This window comes from Dipodomys merriami, unplaced genomic scaffold, assembly GCF_024711535.1.
Source record: "Dipodomys merriami isolate MVZ:Mamm:240054 unplaced genomic scaffold, mDipMer1.0.p SCAF_433, whole genome shotgun sequence".
NCBI lineage: Eukaryota > Metazoa > Chordata > Mammalia > Rodentia > Heteromyidae > Dipodomys > Dipodomys merriami.
Window position 1 is genome coordinate 361237 of NW_027205971.1, and position 18579 is coordinate 379815.

At 50.3% G+C, this 18579-nt stretch overlaps 1 protein-coding gene across 3 annotated transcripts; it reads right to left on the minus strand.

Moving 5' to 3' along the window:
- Nucleotides 1–12: 12 nt before the first annotated feature.
- Nucleotides 13–17594, minus strand: LOC138807777 (WD repeat and SOCS box-containing protein 2). Of its 3 annotated transcripts, XM_069993537.1 has the most exons (9): nt 17438–17594; nt 11462–11630; nt 7915–8159; nt 7637–7768; nt 4004–4104; nt 2406–2578; nt 1756–1866; nt 1559–1666; nt 13–1125 (listed from the first exon to the last, which is right to left on the minus strand). In XM_069993537.1, the coding sequence occupies exons 1-9, from the start codon at nt 17448–17450 to the stop codon at nt 963–965; spliced, it is 1215 nt and encodes a 404-aa protein (XP_069849638.1). In that variant the 5' UTR covers nt 17451–17594; the 3' UTR covers nt 13–962. The 3 variants fall into 3 exon arrangements, with proteins under 3 accessions (XP_069849638.1, XP_069849639.1, XP_069849637.1); XM_069993538.1 differs by lacking the exon at nt 17438–17594 and having other exon boundaries at nt 13–302; nt 11462–11869; XM_069993536.1 differs by lacking the exon at nt 17438–17594 and having other exon boundaries at nt 11462–11865.
- Between the last annotated feature and the right edge of the window lie 985 nt (nt 17595–18579).

An 18579-nucleotide genomic window follows, 5' to 3' on the forward strand; every position in this document is an offset into this window, starting at 1 on the left:
TAAGATGGTACATTTCTTTTAAAATAATTTAAAATATATTACATTTCCTAAGGCAGATTTTCGTCTGAGGTGTTTGATCAGGGAACTACAGGCCACTGGAGGGAGAACAGGACTTTGAGAGCTGTTTCGGGGTGGATGAACTTGGCTGATGAGGTCAAGCAGCAAAGATGTCGTACACATGGGGACGGGCTGGAGAGGTGACCGACACAGCACTTGTCACAGCAAAGACGTCCTCACAAGTGGTCCCTTAAGTATCTGATTTTTTGGATGCCAGTGGGAAAAACGCAGTTGTACCTTAACATCTGTTGAGAAATACAAATAAATACGATGCTCACAAGTGGCCAGCAGCTGACAACTCAGTAGCTGTTTCAACAGTCATGCAGTTTAGAAACACATCCTTCTACAATCTGACATACAAATTTGTCATCTGCACGTGCACACCACTGCTTTAAAAAACAAAAAACAAGCCAGTAATAGTGTCAACATCGGTCAGGACAGGCCTCTGGTCTCTGTAACTCAGTTAACATCTTAGACCAAACAGCTCCATGGGAAGTTGGTCCTGCTGGCTGGAGGCCCTTCACCACCGCAGGAGCTTAAAACCATGCTAACCATGTGACAGGTGCTCTGCCATCACAGGCAGCTACCACCTCCAGCCAAGGGGGTATATGGCCCTCGAGGAGAGGCTCTGGGGATCTGCTTGCTTTTATTACCAAAACACCAAGAACTGCACTTTAAACAAAATGACTAGAAGGACTGACATCTGCCGTTCACGAGTGGACTGTGTCACCGCAGGAATGGCGCCTCCACCAGACCTGTGCGTGCCCTGGAGAGAGGCTTGCTAGTCCTCTGGGATCTGGCCTGCTACATTCCATTCACAATCCCAAAGAAGTTCCATTCCAATCAGACCCGATGTTTGGCCTGTTAGGCCAGCGGATTCGTTGCCAAGAAGGTGGATTTGTGGCTCAGAAAGTCCTGTATGTAAGGAACTCCTTCATCTTCTTGGGGATCGGCAGTGCCAAGACTTGGTAAGTGGTCAGGAAGCTCCGCAGGGCTTTCCGGCATAAGTGCTTCAGTGAGGACAAGACTCTAGGAGCAGTCCAGAACTGGACATGGCCATCTCGTGTCCTGAAACAACAAGGACCTGCATCACAGCGGTGTTTCACGACAGTGGGTGTGTATTTGTGACCGGACCCGAGGGAGAGGACCCTCTGTCTGCCATGTGGGCAAGGGAACCTGATAAGGTTATGAAAAGTCAAGATGTCCCTATCTGTGGTCCTTCCTCAGGTTTGAGGTAAGATGCTCACCAGAGCCCAGGAGTCCAAGTAGCCTGGGCACACTGCAAGGCTCCATGTCAAAAGAAAAAAAAAAAAGCTACACTCAACACCTTAGAAACCAAGTGCCATCTTAGGTTAGCAGCACGTGACACTGACCAAATACTCTGAATTAAATGTAGCGTTGGTGTGCCCTTTCCAGGGTTTGTTATAGGTAAGAAAATTCTACATGTTTTCTTCCCTTAAAAACTGCATGGTACAGGCAGCAGAGGCTGACAGATACATACCCTGTGGCAATAACTCCACCATGTGGAAAAAACGTGCAGCAAAGCCCATTGGTCATGGGGGCAAATGCAATCGGAGCTTTCAGCTCGAGAGCCCAGATCCTGAGGAGCCTGGAAAGGAATGGGTGGCAGTTAGCTGACAGGTTATGAAGGGGACTGCTGGCAAGCATTAGCTGTGCACCCTCCTAGAGTGCGCTCACCTGTCATCTGCCACCGTGGCAAGGTACAAGCCTTCAGGAGAGAAGCACACGGATCTCAGGGAGCTCATGTGGACGTCGCTGTCGTCCATGGCAGGGTCCAGCTGGGTGTGGCTGTAGAAGAGGAACAGGACAGTTCCTAGAACAATGTCCACCCCACGCTGCTGTGACCCATGCCCCTCTGGAAACCGGGCTAGAGGCGTCCTAGCACCTTCCCGTGCTCCCTTCCTATGCAAAGCAGCTCAGCCCCCACCTCAGTGCCACAGTAAAAATGTAGCCTTTTTTTAGGCTGAGACACATAATTATAGAGCTACCTATTATTTGCTTTGGAAGGCCAACAGGGACAGGAGAGAGACAGACTGTGAGAACATGGAAGTTCACACTAGAATGGAGCTTACATCAGGAGCATTCTGAGCGTGATACTACAGCTATCTGCAATGGAAACTGTCACCATGAGGTTTCACAGAGCCAAGTTCAAAGACATACAGACAGCTCGCTGAGAACAAAGCACAGAATGACGAGGGACTGTGTGCTCCGGCCCACTGTCTCCAACCCTGATACCCAGACCAGAGGGCTGGGTCTCAGCCCAGGGAGGCCCATTGTCACCACCTCAACACCCAGAGGTCTCAGCCTGAGCAGGCTTCTGTCCTTACTGCAGGGACCTCAGCCTCTCGCCAGTGTAGGGGTCCCACATAATGACGTTGGTATCGTAAGAGGCCGTGACCAGCAAGGCTGAGTCGGGGGAGAAGTCACAGGAGACCACGCTGCTCTGGTGGCCCTCTAGCTTCCGGATTAATGTGTAAGACCGCATGCTCCACAGAAAGACCTGTGGAGAGTAATGGGGGCTGGTGAGGGGGCTGGAATGGCAGGAAGGGGTCCTCACTCTGCCCCTACGGGTCCCACAGATAGACAAAGGTCAGTTTTTAGCTCCAGACGGCCCTCCCAGAACCCATCACACAGGTTCCCAAAAAGCAGCAGTCCAGGGTTCTTAAATCACTTCACATATTGCATTCTGGATAAGCCAGGCTGATCTCAGGTCTGGGGCTGAGAACCCCAGATGCTTCTCAGCTGTTTGGCTTGGGGCAGCACCTAAGCCAAGGGCTATCCACATATGGCAGAGCAAGCGCTGGGCCACCCCCCACAAAGCTGCGGCACTCCGCTCAGACATTGACACCCGCCCCACCTTGCTTGCAGACCCACCACCCAGCTGACCAAGCTGACCACTAGCGAGCTTCCTGGAGCCATTGTAGTTAGTGGGCTTTATTTTCTTTGCTATGAAAACTCTCAGTTCACACAGTTCTCTCAAAGACCTTCTACACTGCCAGCAGTTCAAGCAAAGGCAAATGCTGAATGAAACCAACTCTTCTCAATTGTTTGTTCTTGAGTTTCGAATACATTTTTTAATAAACAGGATTTCAGGACAAAGTTCAACCATTAACTGCACATGCCATGATTTGAATTGGAAATTGTAATCAAAGAGATTCAAATTAGATAGTCTGAAGGAAATGTGGGCTGCAACTTTTAAAATCTCAAGACCACCAAAGGGAAGAGAGAATTGATAAAGCACCTTTGCCAGGCACTGATGGCTCACACATAATCCTAGCTACTCAGAGGCTGAGATCTGAGGATCATGATTTAAAGGTATCCTGGGCAGGGGCTGGGAAGGTGGCTCAGTGGTAGAGCGCTTGCCTTGCATGCATGAGGCCCTGGGTTCAATTCCTCAGCACCACATAAGCAAAAAGAAAAAAGCCAGAAGTGGCGCTGTGGCTCAAGTGGTAGAGTGCTAGCCTTGAGCTGAAGAGCTGAGGGACAGCGCCCAGGCCCTGAGTTCAGGCCCCACGACTGGACCCAAAAAAAAAAAAAAAGGTATCCTGGGCAGGAAAGTCCATGAGACACTTGGTCTCCATTAACCAGCAAAATCTGGAAGTGGAGCTCTGGCTCAAGTGGTAGTGTCTATGTTGTAAATTCAAGCTCCAGTACCAGCACACACAAAAAAGCCCCAAACATTTTCCCCATTTTGTAAAGGGAAAAACAGCCCCCCCCCGACCCCCCGCCCAGTGATGGTGGCCATCTACTATCTCAGTTCAAGCTAAGTGTCAACTATGATAGTGTTCTACTGAGGGCAGGATGCATTCACACACATTCAGATCCCCCTACACACTCAGGTGCACACACACCTTAGACACCTCAGAACTCCTGTGTCTCTGCAAACCAACACAACAGAGGGAGCAGTGCCTGGTGCAGAGCTTACCGACTTCTCTCCAGCCGCAGAGCACAGCATGCTGCAGTCCGGGGAAATGGAGCAGCAGTAAACCCACTGCAAGTGGCCCGACAGCACCTGAATCTGCTTCCCTGCCAGAGACAAGCAGATGGTAAGCCACCCAGACAGCACGGCAGCAAAGGCCCAGCACTAGCACTCCAGTGCTTTTGCAGCTAGGCTGAGAAAGAAATATGACAAGACTGGTCATTTCAACACTTGTTAACCAAAATAAAAATAAATAAAACACCTGAGTGCAGGGAAATCGTTACCTATGGCTTCACTAAGACCTGCAACGGGGCTCAAGCAATTTTCCTGTTCTGAGGGCACAGATCTTCACTTCTCCTTCCCTTCCTCACCTCTGTCGCAGGTCCATGGACCCTGCTAAAGCAGGACCATCCGTGTGAAATCACTAAGAGACAGGAGCTCTGGGTCACATGACTTGCTTCCAGGGCTAGTCCACTGCCTACTCGGTGAATAAGTCGGGTGACACATGTCATCTGTCCATGCCTAGCTTCTGTCCACCCATTGAGGGATGGGCGAATTAATGGGGTAAATCCAGCCTATTAATGCAGATGGAATTAGAAACACAGGGTACTGTTTAATTGTTTCTAAAAAAAAAAGCAATACACACAAAAAAATGTGAATACAATTCCATTGTGAACCAACAATCCCGAAAACCCATGAAGGTGAGCTTATGTGTGCTTAGGATCCCAACAGGACTGTGAAGTTCCAGCCAGATGGATTAAGTCCACAAGACTTCATCTCAACAGAAGAAGCTGGCCATGGTGGCACACGCCCATCATCCCAGCTACAATGAAAACCCTAAAACAGGTAGATTGCAGTCGAGGTACATGCTCACACAACAAGTGAGACCCTAATTCAAAAATAACCAGTGTCAAAAGGCACTGGAGACGTGACTCAAGTAGGAAAGTACCTACCTAACACCCCAGTAACACAACGAAGGAAAGTATAACTCTACTCCATTCTACCAACTCTCTCACTCTCATCTAGTCCTCTTTGCCCAGCAGCAAATGATTTCTTTCCAAAGCCACTCTCCAGGGATCTTCCTGAGGTGGGAAGCTGATTGTAGATTACTAGGAAAGCATTAAGAATGGCATCGCCAGTGCTGGGCATATACCTCAGTGTGGGAGAACATGCATAACAGGAGTGAGGTTCCAAGTTCCACCTCTGGTACTGCACAGAAACACAAAAGCAAAGCAAAAGCAGCACCTTTGAGAAGCCTGCCCTGTCAGCAGGCCCATCTGGGATAGTGTGACTACAAGTCCAGCCACAGGCAGAAATGACTGGAGCTCCTAGGACATGCTCTCAGAGGAGGCTGCTCTAGGAGCCTCCACTGCTCCATCAGACGATGCTGACTGGAGGCTCCCGTGTTACCAGACACATGTCTAGGAGAGCAGCATGGAAAGTCCGTGGTAGGGGGAGCAAGACCACCCCAGCTCAGGTGAGGACCTCAGCCTCTTACAGAGCCATGGCTTCATCATCATCTCCTCCATTCAGCCCAACCCCTCAGCTGTGGGGGAGCTGCACAGGAGAGGAATCCCTCTTCTTCATGTCACCAGTTAAGGATCAACCACAGATGCCAGGAGTTCCTTCCTGCCACTCCTGAATACAGAATTCTTACTCAAGGCAGAGTTCCAGAAAAGCCTGAGAGTTACTCTAGGCCTAGATCCTGCTTTGGAGAGAGGCCTCTTGGTTCTTTCAAAAAGTATCCAGAGGGAGGACTCTGGATCAGTGGTGTGCAGCTGAGAAACTTTACCCCCTAGAGAACATTGTACAATGTCTAGATATTTCATCACAAACTTACAGGGAGCAAATGCTTCTCAGAAGACACTAGGGATGCCGCCCAATGTCTTGGAACACACAGGCGGTGCAAACACCAACCTCGCTAAGAAAGAGAGCTCTATCACAGATGTCAAGAGTGACGTCCCCCAGAGGGGTGAAGATTATTTATATATGTACATGTATGTATACACACATATATGTTTTTGTGTTTTGTTTTTGTTTTGTCAGTCATGAGGCTTGAACTCTGGGACTGAATGCTGTCCTTCAGCTCAAGGCTAGCACTCTACCACTTGAGCCACTACGCCACTTCCGATTTTCGGAGTGGTTTATTGGAGATAAGAGTCTCACGGCTGGGTGCCAGTGGCTCAAGCCTATAATCCTAGCTACTCAGGAGGCTGAGATCTGAGGATCGGGGTTCATAGCCAGCCTGGGCAGGAAAGACGGTGAGACTCCTATCTCCAATAAGCCACTAGAAAACTGGAAGTGGCGCTGTAGCTCAAGTGGTAGAGCGCTAGCCTTGAGCTGAAGAGCTGAGGGACAGCGCCCAGGCCCAGAGTTCAAGCCCCATGACCGACACACACACACACACACACACACACACACACACACACACACACAAAGAGTCTCACTGACTTTCCTGCCTGGGCTGGCTTTTAACCATGATCCTGAGATCTCAGCCTCCTGAGTCACTAGGATTACAAGTGTAAGCCATTGACACCCAGCTACACATATATGTAGATACACATATACACACATCTCTTACATGTTTCCTTACATTTTTTATACACATACATATACACACACACTCATATAATCTTACATGTTTCCTTACATATAGGCGTTCAGTGCCTAAGCATCCTGGCAGCTCTCCAGATTCTCCACATGAACCTAACTGACCAGAAGTCAAGAGAGTTCTTAAAACTGCATCTGGCAAGTGCCAGTGACTCATACCTTGTAATAATAGCTACAAGGAGGCTGAGATTAGAGGATCAAGGTTTGAAAGCCAGAGCAGGCAGGAAAGTCCATGAAACTCCACCTCCAACTAAACAGCAAAAAGCTAGGCTGGAGGAATGACTCACATGCTAACGTGGAAGCTCTGAGGTCAAGTTCCAGTAACAACACCAAAAAGAAAGAAAGAATGAAAAGCTCACACATACATAATACCCAAGCTGGGTGCCAGTGGCTCAGGCCTGTAATCTTAACTAGTCAGAAGACTGAGACCTGAGGATCATGGTTTGAAGCCAACCTGGGCAGAAAAATCTACAGGACTCATCTCCAGTCTACCAACAAAAAGTCAGAAGTGGTGCTGTGGCTGAAATGGCAGAGTGCCATTCTAGAGTGAAAGTCAAGCCAGGTCATGAGGCCCTGAGTTTGAACCCCAGTACAGGCACATAAAAATGAAAAATTTGGTCTGTATTGGATACACATACATTTCCCCCCTCATCATTCTCTAAATAACATAATATCAAACCTATTTCTACAGCATTTACATGAAGGGAGTACAAGACATGAAGAGATGGTATACAGCACAGGGAGGATGTGCATTGGTTCTATGTAGGTACCGCGCCGTCTTATGTTAGAGTCAAGAACTTGCAGAATCTGCCATCCATGCAGTCCTAGAACCTACTGGCTTAGGGACCACTGCACAGTGCATCTGTGTAACTTATATCTTTCTGATTCAGTGCACCTTTGGGGCAGAAGGTGGCTATAAAAATATCTAAAAAGACTACTTTATGGGTGGTAAGGCGAAGGTAGAAACACCATTCTGGATAAAGGTGACATGAACAAAGAGGCAGCTACAGGCAGTTGACACTTCCATACCGTGTTTATTTAGGTCCCAGATTCGAAGAGTCTTATCTCGTGATGCAGAGACCAAAATCAAGCTGCCACTGGGTGTGAAACTCAGATCTCTCACGACATCTTGGTGGCCAGAAAGATTCAAAAGCAGGAGCCCTGGAAAGGAAGCAGAAGCCCTAGGTTAGGAGAAGAGGATCCAGGAGGCTGGCCAACCAGGGGTCACTGGCTGCTGTGGGGCCTGACGAGAACAGGGCAGACAGTCCAGGTGTGTCCAGCCACACGTGTGCCAGGAGAGGACCTACCTGTCTGCACCTCCCAGATCTTGATTTGTCCATCGTTGAGTCCCGTGGCAAGGATCAGGCAGGAGACATCCGGTGCTTGGGAATGGTGGCGTGCCCAGAGCTTTCTGCTGGGTGCAGAAGGCCAGGGGCTGAAGGCCAACCCCCATACAATCTGCCCACAGTCCAGTGTCTTCTCCTTCGGGCTGCCTCGTCCTTTTGTGTCATTTTTGCTGCTTCGGCTTTTGGCTTCAAACCCTTTGGGGATGCTGGACAAAGCAGAGGTTTCTTTATGAGTCTAAAACTGCTAACCTGGAGGCCATCTTGTCATTCTAAAGCCCTAGAAACAACTCTGGGGGTTCGGTGGCTCCTGCTGTGACTTTTTTATTTCACTTTAGGATTCATGAAATTAGAGACTTTCCTGGCCTTGACCGAGCCCTGCAATGGGGTGGCCTGCCTGGTGGGATAAAGACCACAGAGTCCAGGGAGCCACACACTTGCTCAGAAGGTTCTCTAGGGGGCTGGTGTGTGGAGAGGAAGCACGCTCACACTACAGGTTTGGAACCAGGGCGGACAGAATTAGATCCTAATATACCCTGGTGCTCCTGCCTGACCAGCCCCAGCTTCAGCTCAGAATCCACCACGAGCTGAAAAATAATAAACCTGTCTCGTCATTGCCTAACGGATGATGAGGCTTCATCAGTGCAGGTGGGACAGGGACCCACTGGCAGGGTGGTCAGCAGACACAAAGAACCACACAAGTGGTGTGTAGGCATTAGAGGCTCAGATCAAGGAGGCTCAGGCCCACTGGCCCAGAAGACAAAGTCACAGAGGCACAGCAGGACTCAGCCTGAAGACACAAAGTTTCCAGCCTGCATACTCTACATCAAATAGTAAACCCCACTTTTCCAGACTTCCCCAAAACTCTGGTGCATCCGCAGAAGAGCATGAGGATAGAATGTCAGGTGTGAGCACAACCTCCAATCTGGTTCCTGAGAACCCTTTACCACTGCGTGTGCATTCAGACCTCCTGATTCACCAGTCCTGAAAAGGTCAATGTAAACCATGCCGCAGTGGAACTTGAAGAATTTTCACCTAAGCACATCTCCTTGAAAGCAGGAAGTGAGGCACAGACAGGCAAAGCCGATTAGTCCACACCCAAGGTGTTATGCCTGACAAAACCATACCACACTAAGTGCTCCTACAGGTATACAAGTGAAGTGGTCAAGCATGCTAATTATCATCTCCCTCCACTCTTCTGGGGAGGCCAGTAAACATTATCATTGTGCTAGGTTCACAGTGGATCTCCACAACACATCCCACCTAGAGGAAACTTCTCAGCCACAAACAACACACAGAGCCCAACCCACCTTCAGTCTTAAACCCACACCCCCTCCTCCCTGTCCTGGTCCCCCATCCACAGCCCTAAAGCATCCATAGTCACTGCTAGCAACTGGTTCTCCTCATAGAAGATGGAGAGGTGCTCATCTTTCTGTCCCTAACCTACTTCCCTTGATATACTGAGCTCCAGGTTTGCTGTCCCTGAGGGAAATGAGAGCCAGGCAAGGCTCAAGTAATGAAGCACTCGCCTAGCCGAGGGCAAGGTTCAGCTCTCAGAACCCAACACCATTATTACCACAAACATCCCACCACTAATCTGTATATGCATGTCTTAAAAAAAATAAGGGATAGTATTGTACACAGGTCCATTTATAGCCTGCTGTTCACACATCCTAGTGTACATCCCTCCAGATGTGACTCCCCTAATCAAACTTTTCGTTTAACATGCCAATAACACGTTTCTCTCAGCAATGACAGCCAAGAGGGCTAATATCCAAACATCTTTTTCCATTTCCCTTAGTTAATATTGTAAAGATATAGCTACCTCAACTGATGTATTTATTTGAGAATAAGAGTGACTAGCAAACAACAGATGTTTCATTCTTTAAAAGAAAAAATTCTCAGACTATAAACTGCCGTCAGAACAAGTCTAGATGTGAAAGAGCATTCCTCATGTTTAGAGCAGAGATATCAATAAACCAGCACCTTGGCATCACTGCTAATAAGCAGAAAGAAATGGCGGGTCACAACCCTTTCATCCAACCTTGGTCTGGGAATGACAAGCCCCACCAGGAAGTTACCCACAAGCAGCCGCATCAAGTCACCTCTATAGCTACAAAAAGACCTCAGCAGATCCCAAACAAGACCTCAGCAGATTCCAAAGATTCTTAGGAGCTGGGTGCCAGGAAATGGAGAGCAAAGACCACTGCATACTTCCCCTCCACCCAGCCCTGTGCACTACCATCGCAGCTAGCTATGTCAGCATCGCCAAGGCTATAGAGTCGACCTGAATCTACAAAATCCTTCTATCCAGGCTGGAAAGGTGGCTTAGTGGTAGAGTGCTTGCCTTGCATGCATGAGGCCCTGGGTTCGATTCCTCAGCACCCCATAAGCAAAAAGAAAAAAAGCTGGAAGTGGCGCTGTGGCCCAAGTGATAGAGCGCTAGCCTTGAGCTGAAGAGCTGAGGGACAGCACCCAGGCCCAGAGTTCAGGCCCCACGACCGGACCCAAAAAAAAAAAATCCTTCTATCCAATTATGCTTTATGAAGAAATACCTAAAGGCAAACCAAACCAGATCCTCAAGAACTGGGGCTGCATCTGCCTCTAGCTCAGTGTCAGCATATGAGGATCGGCAATCCATGCTGGCCATGTTACATGAGGAACAATGCGAAGGTACAGACGCTAGGTCCCCAGGGAGCTCACAGCAGACACTGGACCTGTCATCTCAAATGAAGAAGAGCCTGAGCACCAGACACCAAATTAGGTCAACAACAGAACAAAGACTCAACTTTAAAGGGCAAAAGAGCTGCACAGAAAGATTTGGGTTTTTTGGAGGAAAGTATCCACTGAACCAACACACAAAAAGGTGTTCAAAACCACACATTTTCCCATGAGGAAACTGTGTCAACCAGACCCAGAGACTGCACTTCACCTGTGCCAGGTCAGCTCTGCAGAATGGCAGCAGGCTCTGGCACGTGCTGCCCAGCATGTGGGGATCCGGAGCTGAGGGCATGGCGGTGCTGGCAGGAAGGTCAGGGATGCTGCCACCACTGGGGCAAATCCTACCCGGATTAGACCCAAACGGCCACGAGAAAAACACCCATGTCCACACCATGCAGAACTGTGTGGCAGTAACTGGAACTATCACGTGGATGAGCTGCAAGATGCAACATACTGTACAATTCCATCCGTGCAAATGTCCCAGAAAGCATCAGGGAGGGTAGGGAGTGCTGGCTAAGGGATCAGGAGTAACAACATTGTAGACTTGATTAGTAATAGATGCATACCCCTTTTAAAAGCCTTTGTATCACACACTCTAAATGGGCTAGTGGAACAGGGTTGTCAACGGTACCCCAATAAACGTGGGACGACCACAATCTTGGTCTGACGTTCCAATATACCCATGAACGCAGTCAATCGCTTTCATCTTTTTGCTCTCTCACCTGTCTTTGGGCCACACCATCACCTTCTCCCCAAATAAGATCAGGGGTCATCTGGGAAGAGTACTCACAACTGCTCCTCCAACGGCCAGGGGATGAGCTTGACAATGCAGTGTCCTTGAGACCAGGCAAACCAGGCGCCGTCAGGGGAGAAGGCCACGCTCCAGGTCTCACAGCTCGACTTCCAATCAAATTGGTGGGGGCGCCCGGGCTTGAGTTCCGCCAGCAGCAGCGGTTCCTCTGGGGTAGGAGACAGCATGCTTCACAAACACACCCCTGTTCTCAGACCACCGGACAGGGAAGCTGCTGTCGCCCCAAGGCTGAGCGATCGAGGCCGGATTTCCCTTTCCCAGAGGGAGTGGTCATTTAAATGACCTGGGTATTAACTGCAGTCACTGGCTGGCCACATTCCTATAACGTTACTCAGTCCCAGCCTCCCCAGGGCCAGTGACCCAGAGTCACAGTGACCTTTGGACGGGTGGGCCTCATGTTCCAATAAAAACCTGCGTAGGAAGAAAAAGTGGGGCAGAAAAAGTGGGAAAGCCAAGAGCCAGGCCTACCGGCCAAGACTCAAAGCCAAGGATAGATTCCCTAGACTAGACCTACAAATTAGCTAGCTGTATCAGATACTTTAGACAGCTGACAGAAAGGCCATAAAATGCAGCACACAGGTAAACACAGGTATCTGCAACTCAAAACCCTCCCCACACCCAAGTCAGCACTCTGAGCAGGCTGCCTACTGCCTTGTCCATATCCTCGGCAAGCAACTGATTCCTATCCCTGACCCTAGAAGAGGACTTACCAAAGTGGAACACACCTCTGGGCTATGTTAGGGTAGGAGGACCACAGGGTCTCAAGGCAGCCCTAGCAAGAGGCTGGGAGTAAGGCTTTAGTAGTAAAGTACCTGCCTAGCAAGAACAAAACCCTGAGTTCAAAAACACACATGCACGTGCGTGCACACACACACACACACACACACACAAACACACACACACACACACAGAGCCAAAAACCTGTCAGATCACATCATTCCTTCCAAACACATTCCGAGGCTGCAGTGTACCTTTGCACCTGAGAAAGCCCTGAACCCCTGCTCACTTTCCAAGGAGAATCTGACCTTCATTTGCAATTGAGAAGCACCCTCCATCTGCAACCTCACACCACCTAAGCTGAAAGGCAACCCCACTCTGCATTTCGGGCACTGGGGCCAGAACAAGCCTTGAAGCACTTTCCTCCCAGCCTCTGACTGACTCCATCTTTGTTCTTCCCAGGGCCCAGCAAGCTTCCTGTGGAAGCAGCAATGATGGCTGCCCCACCAAGACAACCACAGCTCAGACTGCACCGCTCTATGCTACAGAAGACTGCTTGGCTGACAAGGCCTGCAGGTGAATGGTCTTCAGAATGCAGTTCTGCCCACTAGGGCTGACAAGAATATCAAAGCTGGCTTCCTTCCTGAATAAGGTCACTTGCTCCTGGCGTCCACAAGTGTTCCAAGTATTGACAGTTTTACTTTGCTCACTAGAGAGACGTTAATTTTAAACAAGATGCACTTTCACAAGTCTCATACCTGGACATCAGTGAAATCAAGGGGAATCCTAAACCCATGACTTCGTAGCTTTTTCTGGGTGATAAAATTGTAACATAACTCATGGCAGTCAAGGAAATGGAGGATTAGATGCATATGCGGGCTAGATGTATGAAATATAAGGATTTTCTACGGTGCTTTATAGGAAAAGTACATGGATGCATCTTGTTTCTATAAAATAAAGGAGTCTAGACTTTTAATACATCATAGCAAGCCTTTTAAAAGACAATATTCATTCCTTGTTGTTCTTTGTGGCAACCCAGATTTTAACATACTGGATCTAAATTGCTATTTGTATAGGCCAGATAATTCCCCTGGAGACTCGCATGTCCACAATCTCATTAGTATGAACACACTTCCTTGACGGGCGGGTTCACATGTAAACAGTCACTGTATGTTTTAAGGCTTAAAAACAAGTGCCTCCCTGTGGTGCAGAAAGCTGGCCACATTTTCTCCTTCTTATTTTTGATATATTTCTAGGGTGCTGTCAACTCTAATCTGCTAATGCTGTCTTCAGGTTGCATGGAGGTTCTCAGTAGCAGGGATTTTATGCCAAGACTGGCAACAACAAGTGGAGATGTGTGGACTGGATAAAGGTGCAGGGCTGCTGGGAGCAACCATTACCACAGACCTGTCTGGGCCCAAATGTCAACAGCACTAAGGCTGAGAAAGCTGACGTCATAAAATGTTAATGACATCGATAGACCTGCAGGACACCTTCAGATGAGCTGCGAAAAGTTTTCTTTATTCCATCCTGGGATGAGAATTGCTTCACTTCCTCCACCATGCAGACAGCACCCACCTTTTGGACACTATGGGGTTCTGTACAATACAAAATGGGCATCCAATGATTTCTCTGCCTCCCAAACTAAATTCAATACCAAGTGCATTCAAGTCTCCAAGACTTGTCAGAGCTGTTCTGTGTCTATCACTAGGGCTACTATTTCTTGAGAGTGTTGGGTTTTTTGTTCAAGGCCAACACTATTACTTCTAGCTAGTTATTTGGAGGTAAGAGTCTGAGACGTCCCTTCCCAGGCTGACTTCAAACCGCTATCCTCGGATCTTGGCCTCCTAGTGTAGCTTACCTGGCCCACTGGGCAGCCTTCCAAGTGCCCTCCTCCCTAGCTTCCACATTCCATTCTCCTCACTTCCAAGTGCTCAGTCTCAGAATGAAACCTAACTCCTCCTGTACCAGTCCCCAACCTGTTTCCCAGCTGGGCTTGTACTGTTCCTCTTTAGACCCTATTAAAGGTCTCCGGGCCATCTACCTCTTGACTAAGCTCAATAAACTCAGTTCTGACCTCACAGACTTTTATTCCAGTGATTCCCTTAAAGAAAATGCCTCCCCTTGGCTTAAATGACAATGCCTCCCAAGCCTTTCTGACACCCCCCCCCACACCTCCTACCCCGGCCGCCCTCCTCCCAGCTCCTTCACATAACTCCTACTGAGTGTCAAGTGTCTCCCCAACCATGGGAGCAGTGATGCCAGGGGACCAGCAAGGGTTTGGCGAGTCGGAAAATGAAGCCTTTAACCTATGACAGTGCTTCCAAAATGCCAGTATTCCCCATAAAATCCGGCTCAAACCAGTCCTACCCAGAATCCATACTCTATTTCTAGGACTTAAAACTCTCAGTTATTTAAAGTTTAGGAAACTAGGAGCTGAAAAAAAAAAAAAAAAAACCAACAACAACTCTGACTCGACCCTTGGGTGTCTGGACCCAAACTAAATGTGACTACTGGAGCCAGGTGCTGGTGGCTCACACCTGTAATCCTAGCTACTCAGGAGGCTGAGATCTGAGGATCAGGGTTCAAAGCCAGTCTGGGCAAGAAAGTCTGTGAGATTCTTTTACCACCAGAAAACCACAAGTGGCACTATGGCTCAAGTGGGAGAGTGCTAGCCTAAAGCTGACGAGCTCAGGGAGAGCGCCCAGGCCCAGAGTTCAAGCCCCACAACTGACCAAAAAAAAAAAAAAAACCATATAAATGACTACTGGAATAGAGAGCCGTAATCAGTGCAAGTTCAAAACAAAGCACCAGTGCAACTCCAACCAGGGCTGTACCTACATAACGGAGCTGAGGGGACCCAGCTCCACTCCCAGACAGTACCTGCACTGGCCCTTCTGGGTTCCTAAATGCCACGGATGAGGGTGCTTTTTTGGCTATTTTGGTGTTACCGGGATTTGAACTCCAGACACAGAGCTTGCCTGGCTGGTGTTCCATCTGCCTGGAACTCAGGTCCTTCAGCCAAGCCTCCAGTCCTTTTTCAGGCAGAGTCAGGTATATCTTGCCCCAAGGGAGAGTGGCCACCAAATAATCCCAATAATTTTGATTTGATAACCTAAGTGAGTCAGTGGTGCTTCTTTTCAACTAAGATTTCATGTTTATAGTGAGCCATTATGAAGCGGCTCAAATTAGCATACACTTCACATACTTAGCATTCTTTTGTGGTGAGGACACTTGAAAATATATTCTTGGCAATTTTCAAGTTAAAAACTATGTTATTAACTACAATCACTATAATGTACAATAGCTCTGAACTATTCCTCGTTGGAGTTTTGTAACTTTGAATTAATGTTTCCCTAGTCCCTACCCTTTCCAATTAAGCAACAGGATGTGTGTGGACAACCAGGCTAAATGGAAAGACATTTTACTGAGCAAGTCTCCAGGCAACATGCCTAGCCTTAAGAGAGACAGCTGGCAGGCAGCTCAGAGGCTTTTCCTCCCTCAGGACCTTTGCACGACTGTTCTACCAGCCTGGAAAGTTCTGCCCATCATGTCATGCAGGGTCGAGGCTCCACCAGAGAATGTGCCCAGCCTCACCATCACTTTCTGTTACATTCAAGTTTCTTTATAATCATCACCCAAACCTCTGCTTGCTTTGTTTTTAGGCAAGCCACCTGAACTTTCCTCTCTTCACAGCCCCATGGTAATTACCAGGACTTCATGCCAGATCTGAGACCAGATTTTGTGAAGACAGGATACAGAAGTTTTTAAATACCCATCAGATTGTGAAGACTTGGAACAAGACTACAATATCCCAATAATCTTTATTTGGTTACATAAATGAAGCCAATAGAAGAGATAGTGGTGTTGCTGTATCAGATGGGAAGAAATACAGCTTTTGGACTGATTGCACCTGTTTCTTTTTCCCTTGAGGCTTATCCCAACCTTTCAAATTACAGCTGAGGCTCAATTATATTTCTACTGACCAGCATTGGCCTAGAGGGTATCCAGCAGGTAGTATAAACCTTCAATAAACATTTGTTGAATGACTAAAAGAATTCTGACCGCTGCAATAACGATTTCTACAACTGTCCACTGTATTCCTTTACAATCAGCTTTATTTATTCCATGTGGAAAGAACTTCAAACTCCAGCCTACTCTATGAATTTTTTTTTTAAACTAGATTGGCAGCTCTCAGCATCTGTGCCCACACCCCTAAAACACAAAAAAGCCAGCAGTGTACAGAGACTCCTGTGGAAAGCAGACGTCAGTTACCGAGTGTCACAGAAGGCATTCAATGGAGCAGGAAGCTATAAAAGCCTCACCTAACTTAAGATCCCGGAATACAGTAGGGACTATTTTAAAAAAAAAAAAGTAAAATTCCAGGGGTAACTCCTACTGAAAAGCCCTTATCTAGCTGGGAACGGAAAGCAGCTACCTCTGCACACCTTTTTTAACTGAATGCTCGACTCCTGGAAACAAAGAAACGGTCATTTCCTAAATTTAAAAAAAAAAAAAAAAAAAAGGAACACTACCCCGGGGAATATCCGATTTCCTCCGCCACCTCCCCCCCCCCGTCCCCGCAATGCTAAACAAGCCGGCGGCCACCGGAACCCTCCAGGTCGGGCTGAGATTTGAACCCCTCGGTGGGGGGAAACAAACCCGAGCCCTGGGCCTCGGCCTGGGCGGGACATGCCGAAGGAAACTCCCTAGAATATAGCCCCAGCTCTAGGAGGGATTCGGCCTCTCCCCAGGGGGCCCCGGTGCCACGTGCGGAGCCCAGCGCGGAGGGGGGATCGGGGCTGGGGGGGGGGCTCCGTGCGCCCCGGCCTCGGCGTCCCCCCCACCCCGCAGACCGGCCCGGGGACGCGGCCCGGGCGGGCGAGGTCTCCCCTCACTGGCTCCCCACGGTGACAGCTGTGAGGGCCGGGGAGTGGAGTCCAGGGGACCCCACCTGTCACCCGGTCCCCAGGGGCCGCGCGCCCCCGGACGAGTGTCCCCCCGCCCGGGGGCGGCGTCCACGGAGACCCCGCTCCCAGGGACAGGCGAGGCGGCGGCCACCCACCCTCGGACGGGGACGCAGGCGAGACGCGGGGCGGCCGCTCCCCTCCCGGCTCCCCCGCGAGAGCCTCCCGGCCTCGGCGGGCGGGGCGGCGCCGCGGACAGCGAAAGTGAAACAAAGCCGGACGCCCGCCCGCGCGCACCCCGCCGGGGCCCCGCCCGGAGCACCGCACTCACCTCCGGCCTCCATGGAGGACACGCGCGGCCCGCCGCAGCGGCGGGCGCCTCAGCCCCCCGGGCCGCCGGCCCTCATGCCGCCCCCGCGCCCCGCGCCCCCGCCTCGGCCCCGCCGCCGCCGCCTGCAGGAGAGGCCATCAGCTGCTTCCCGTCACATGGCGGCCGGCGCGGGCGGGGGCGCAGGGGCGGGGCCTTGGGCGCGGAGGGGGCGGGGCCGGCGCGGGGAGACGCGGGGAGGGGCCTTCGAGACCGGTCATAGACGCGGCGGGGGCGGGGCTTGGAAGGCGTAGGGCGTGGCCCGCAATTGTGGTGGGCGTGGTCTTTGGTTCGTGGGCGTGGCCATAGGCCGGATCGGGGTGGAGCCTGGGAACCGGCGAGGGGCGAGGCCGATGTGAAAGTGGGAGCTGGGGGAGGGCCTAAGTGGGTCGCAGGCCTCGGGGGTCTGGGGCACCGGCCTAGAGGACTGAGAACGGGAAAGGGACCTAAATGAAAACGGGGGGGGGGAAGGGGGAGAAGCTGAAGTACAATGGAGGACGGGGGTGGGGGGTGGAGCGTTTTCGGAGCCAGGGATGCACACCCGTGGGGGCCCACGAAGCCTGGAGCAATGGGTGGGCGCCCGGCGCGGGGGAGATGGGGTGCGGGAGAAGGGAAATGGGCCTGGTACCTGTCGGGGGAGCGGGGAGAGGGGCCCGGGAGTCCAACGAGGCTGTCGAAGGGGAGGTTGTGTCTCCCCAGTTCGTGGAGGGGGGCAGCGAGTTGAGGGGGGGAGGGCAGAGGGGAGCCCCAGGCAGGGCGAGTAGTAGGAGGGGCGCACGCTGGGCCTGGGGCATCCCACAGGAAGAGCCAGGTTTTCGTGGATGCCCTGTGGTCAGGGGTCTGCCTTCCCCCTCCCATCCTCCCCTGCACTATTTACTTCTCATAGGTCTTAAATTATTATTTTTTTTTTGCTGGGGCTTGAACTCAGGGCCTGGGCCCTGTCCCTGAGCCTCTCTGGCTCAAAGCTAGCACTCTACCACCTGAGCCACTCTCTCCTGTGGTTGTGAGGAGTCAAACCCAGGGCTTCATGCATGCAAGGCACCCACTCTACCACTAAGCCACCTTCCTGGCCCTTACTTTTCTTAACCAAACCTCCTTCCCATGTT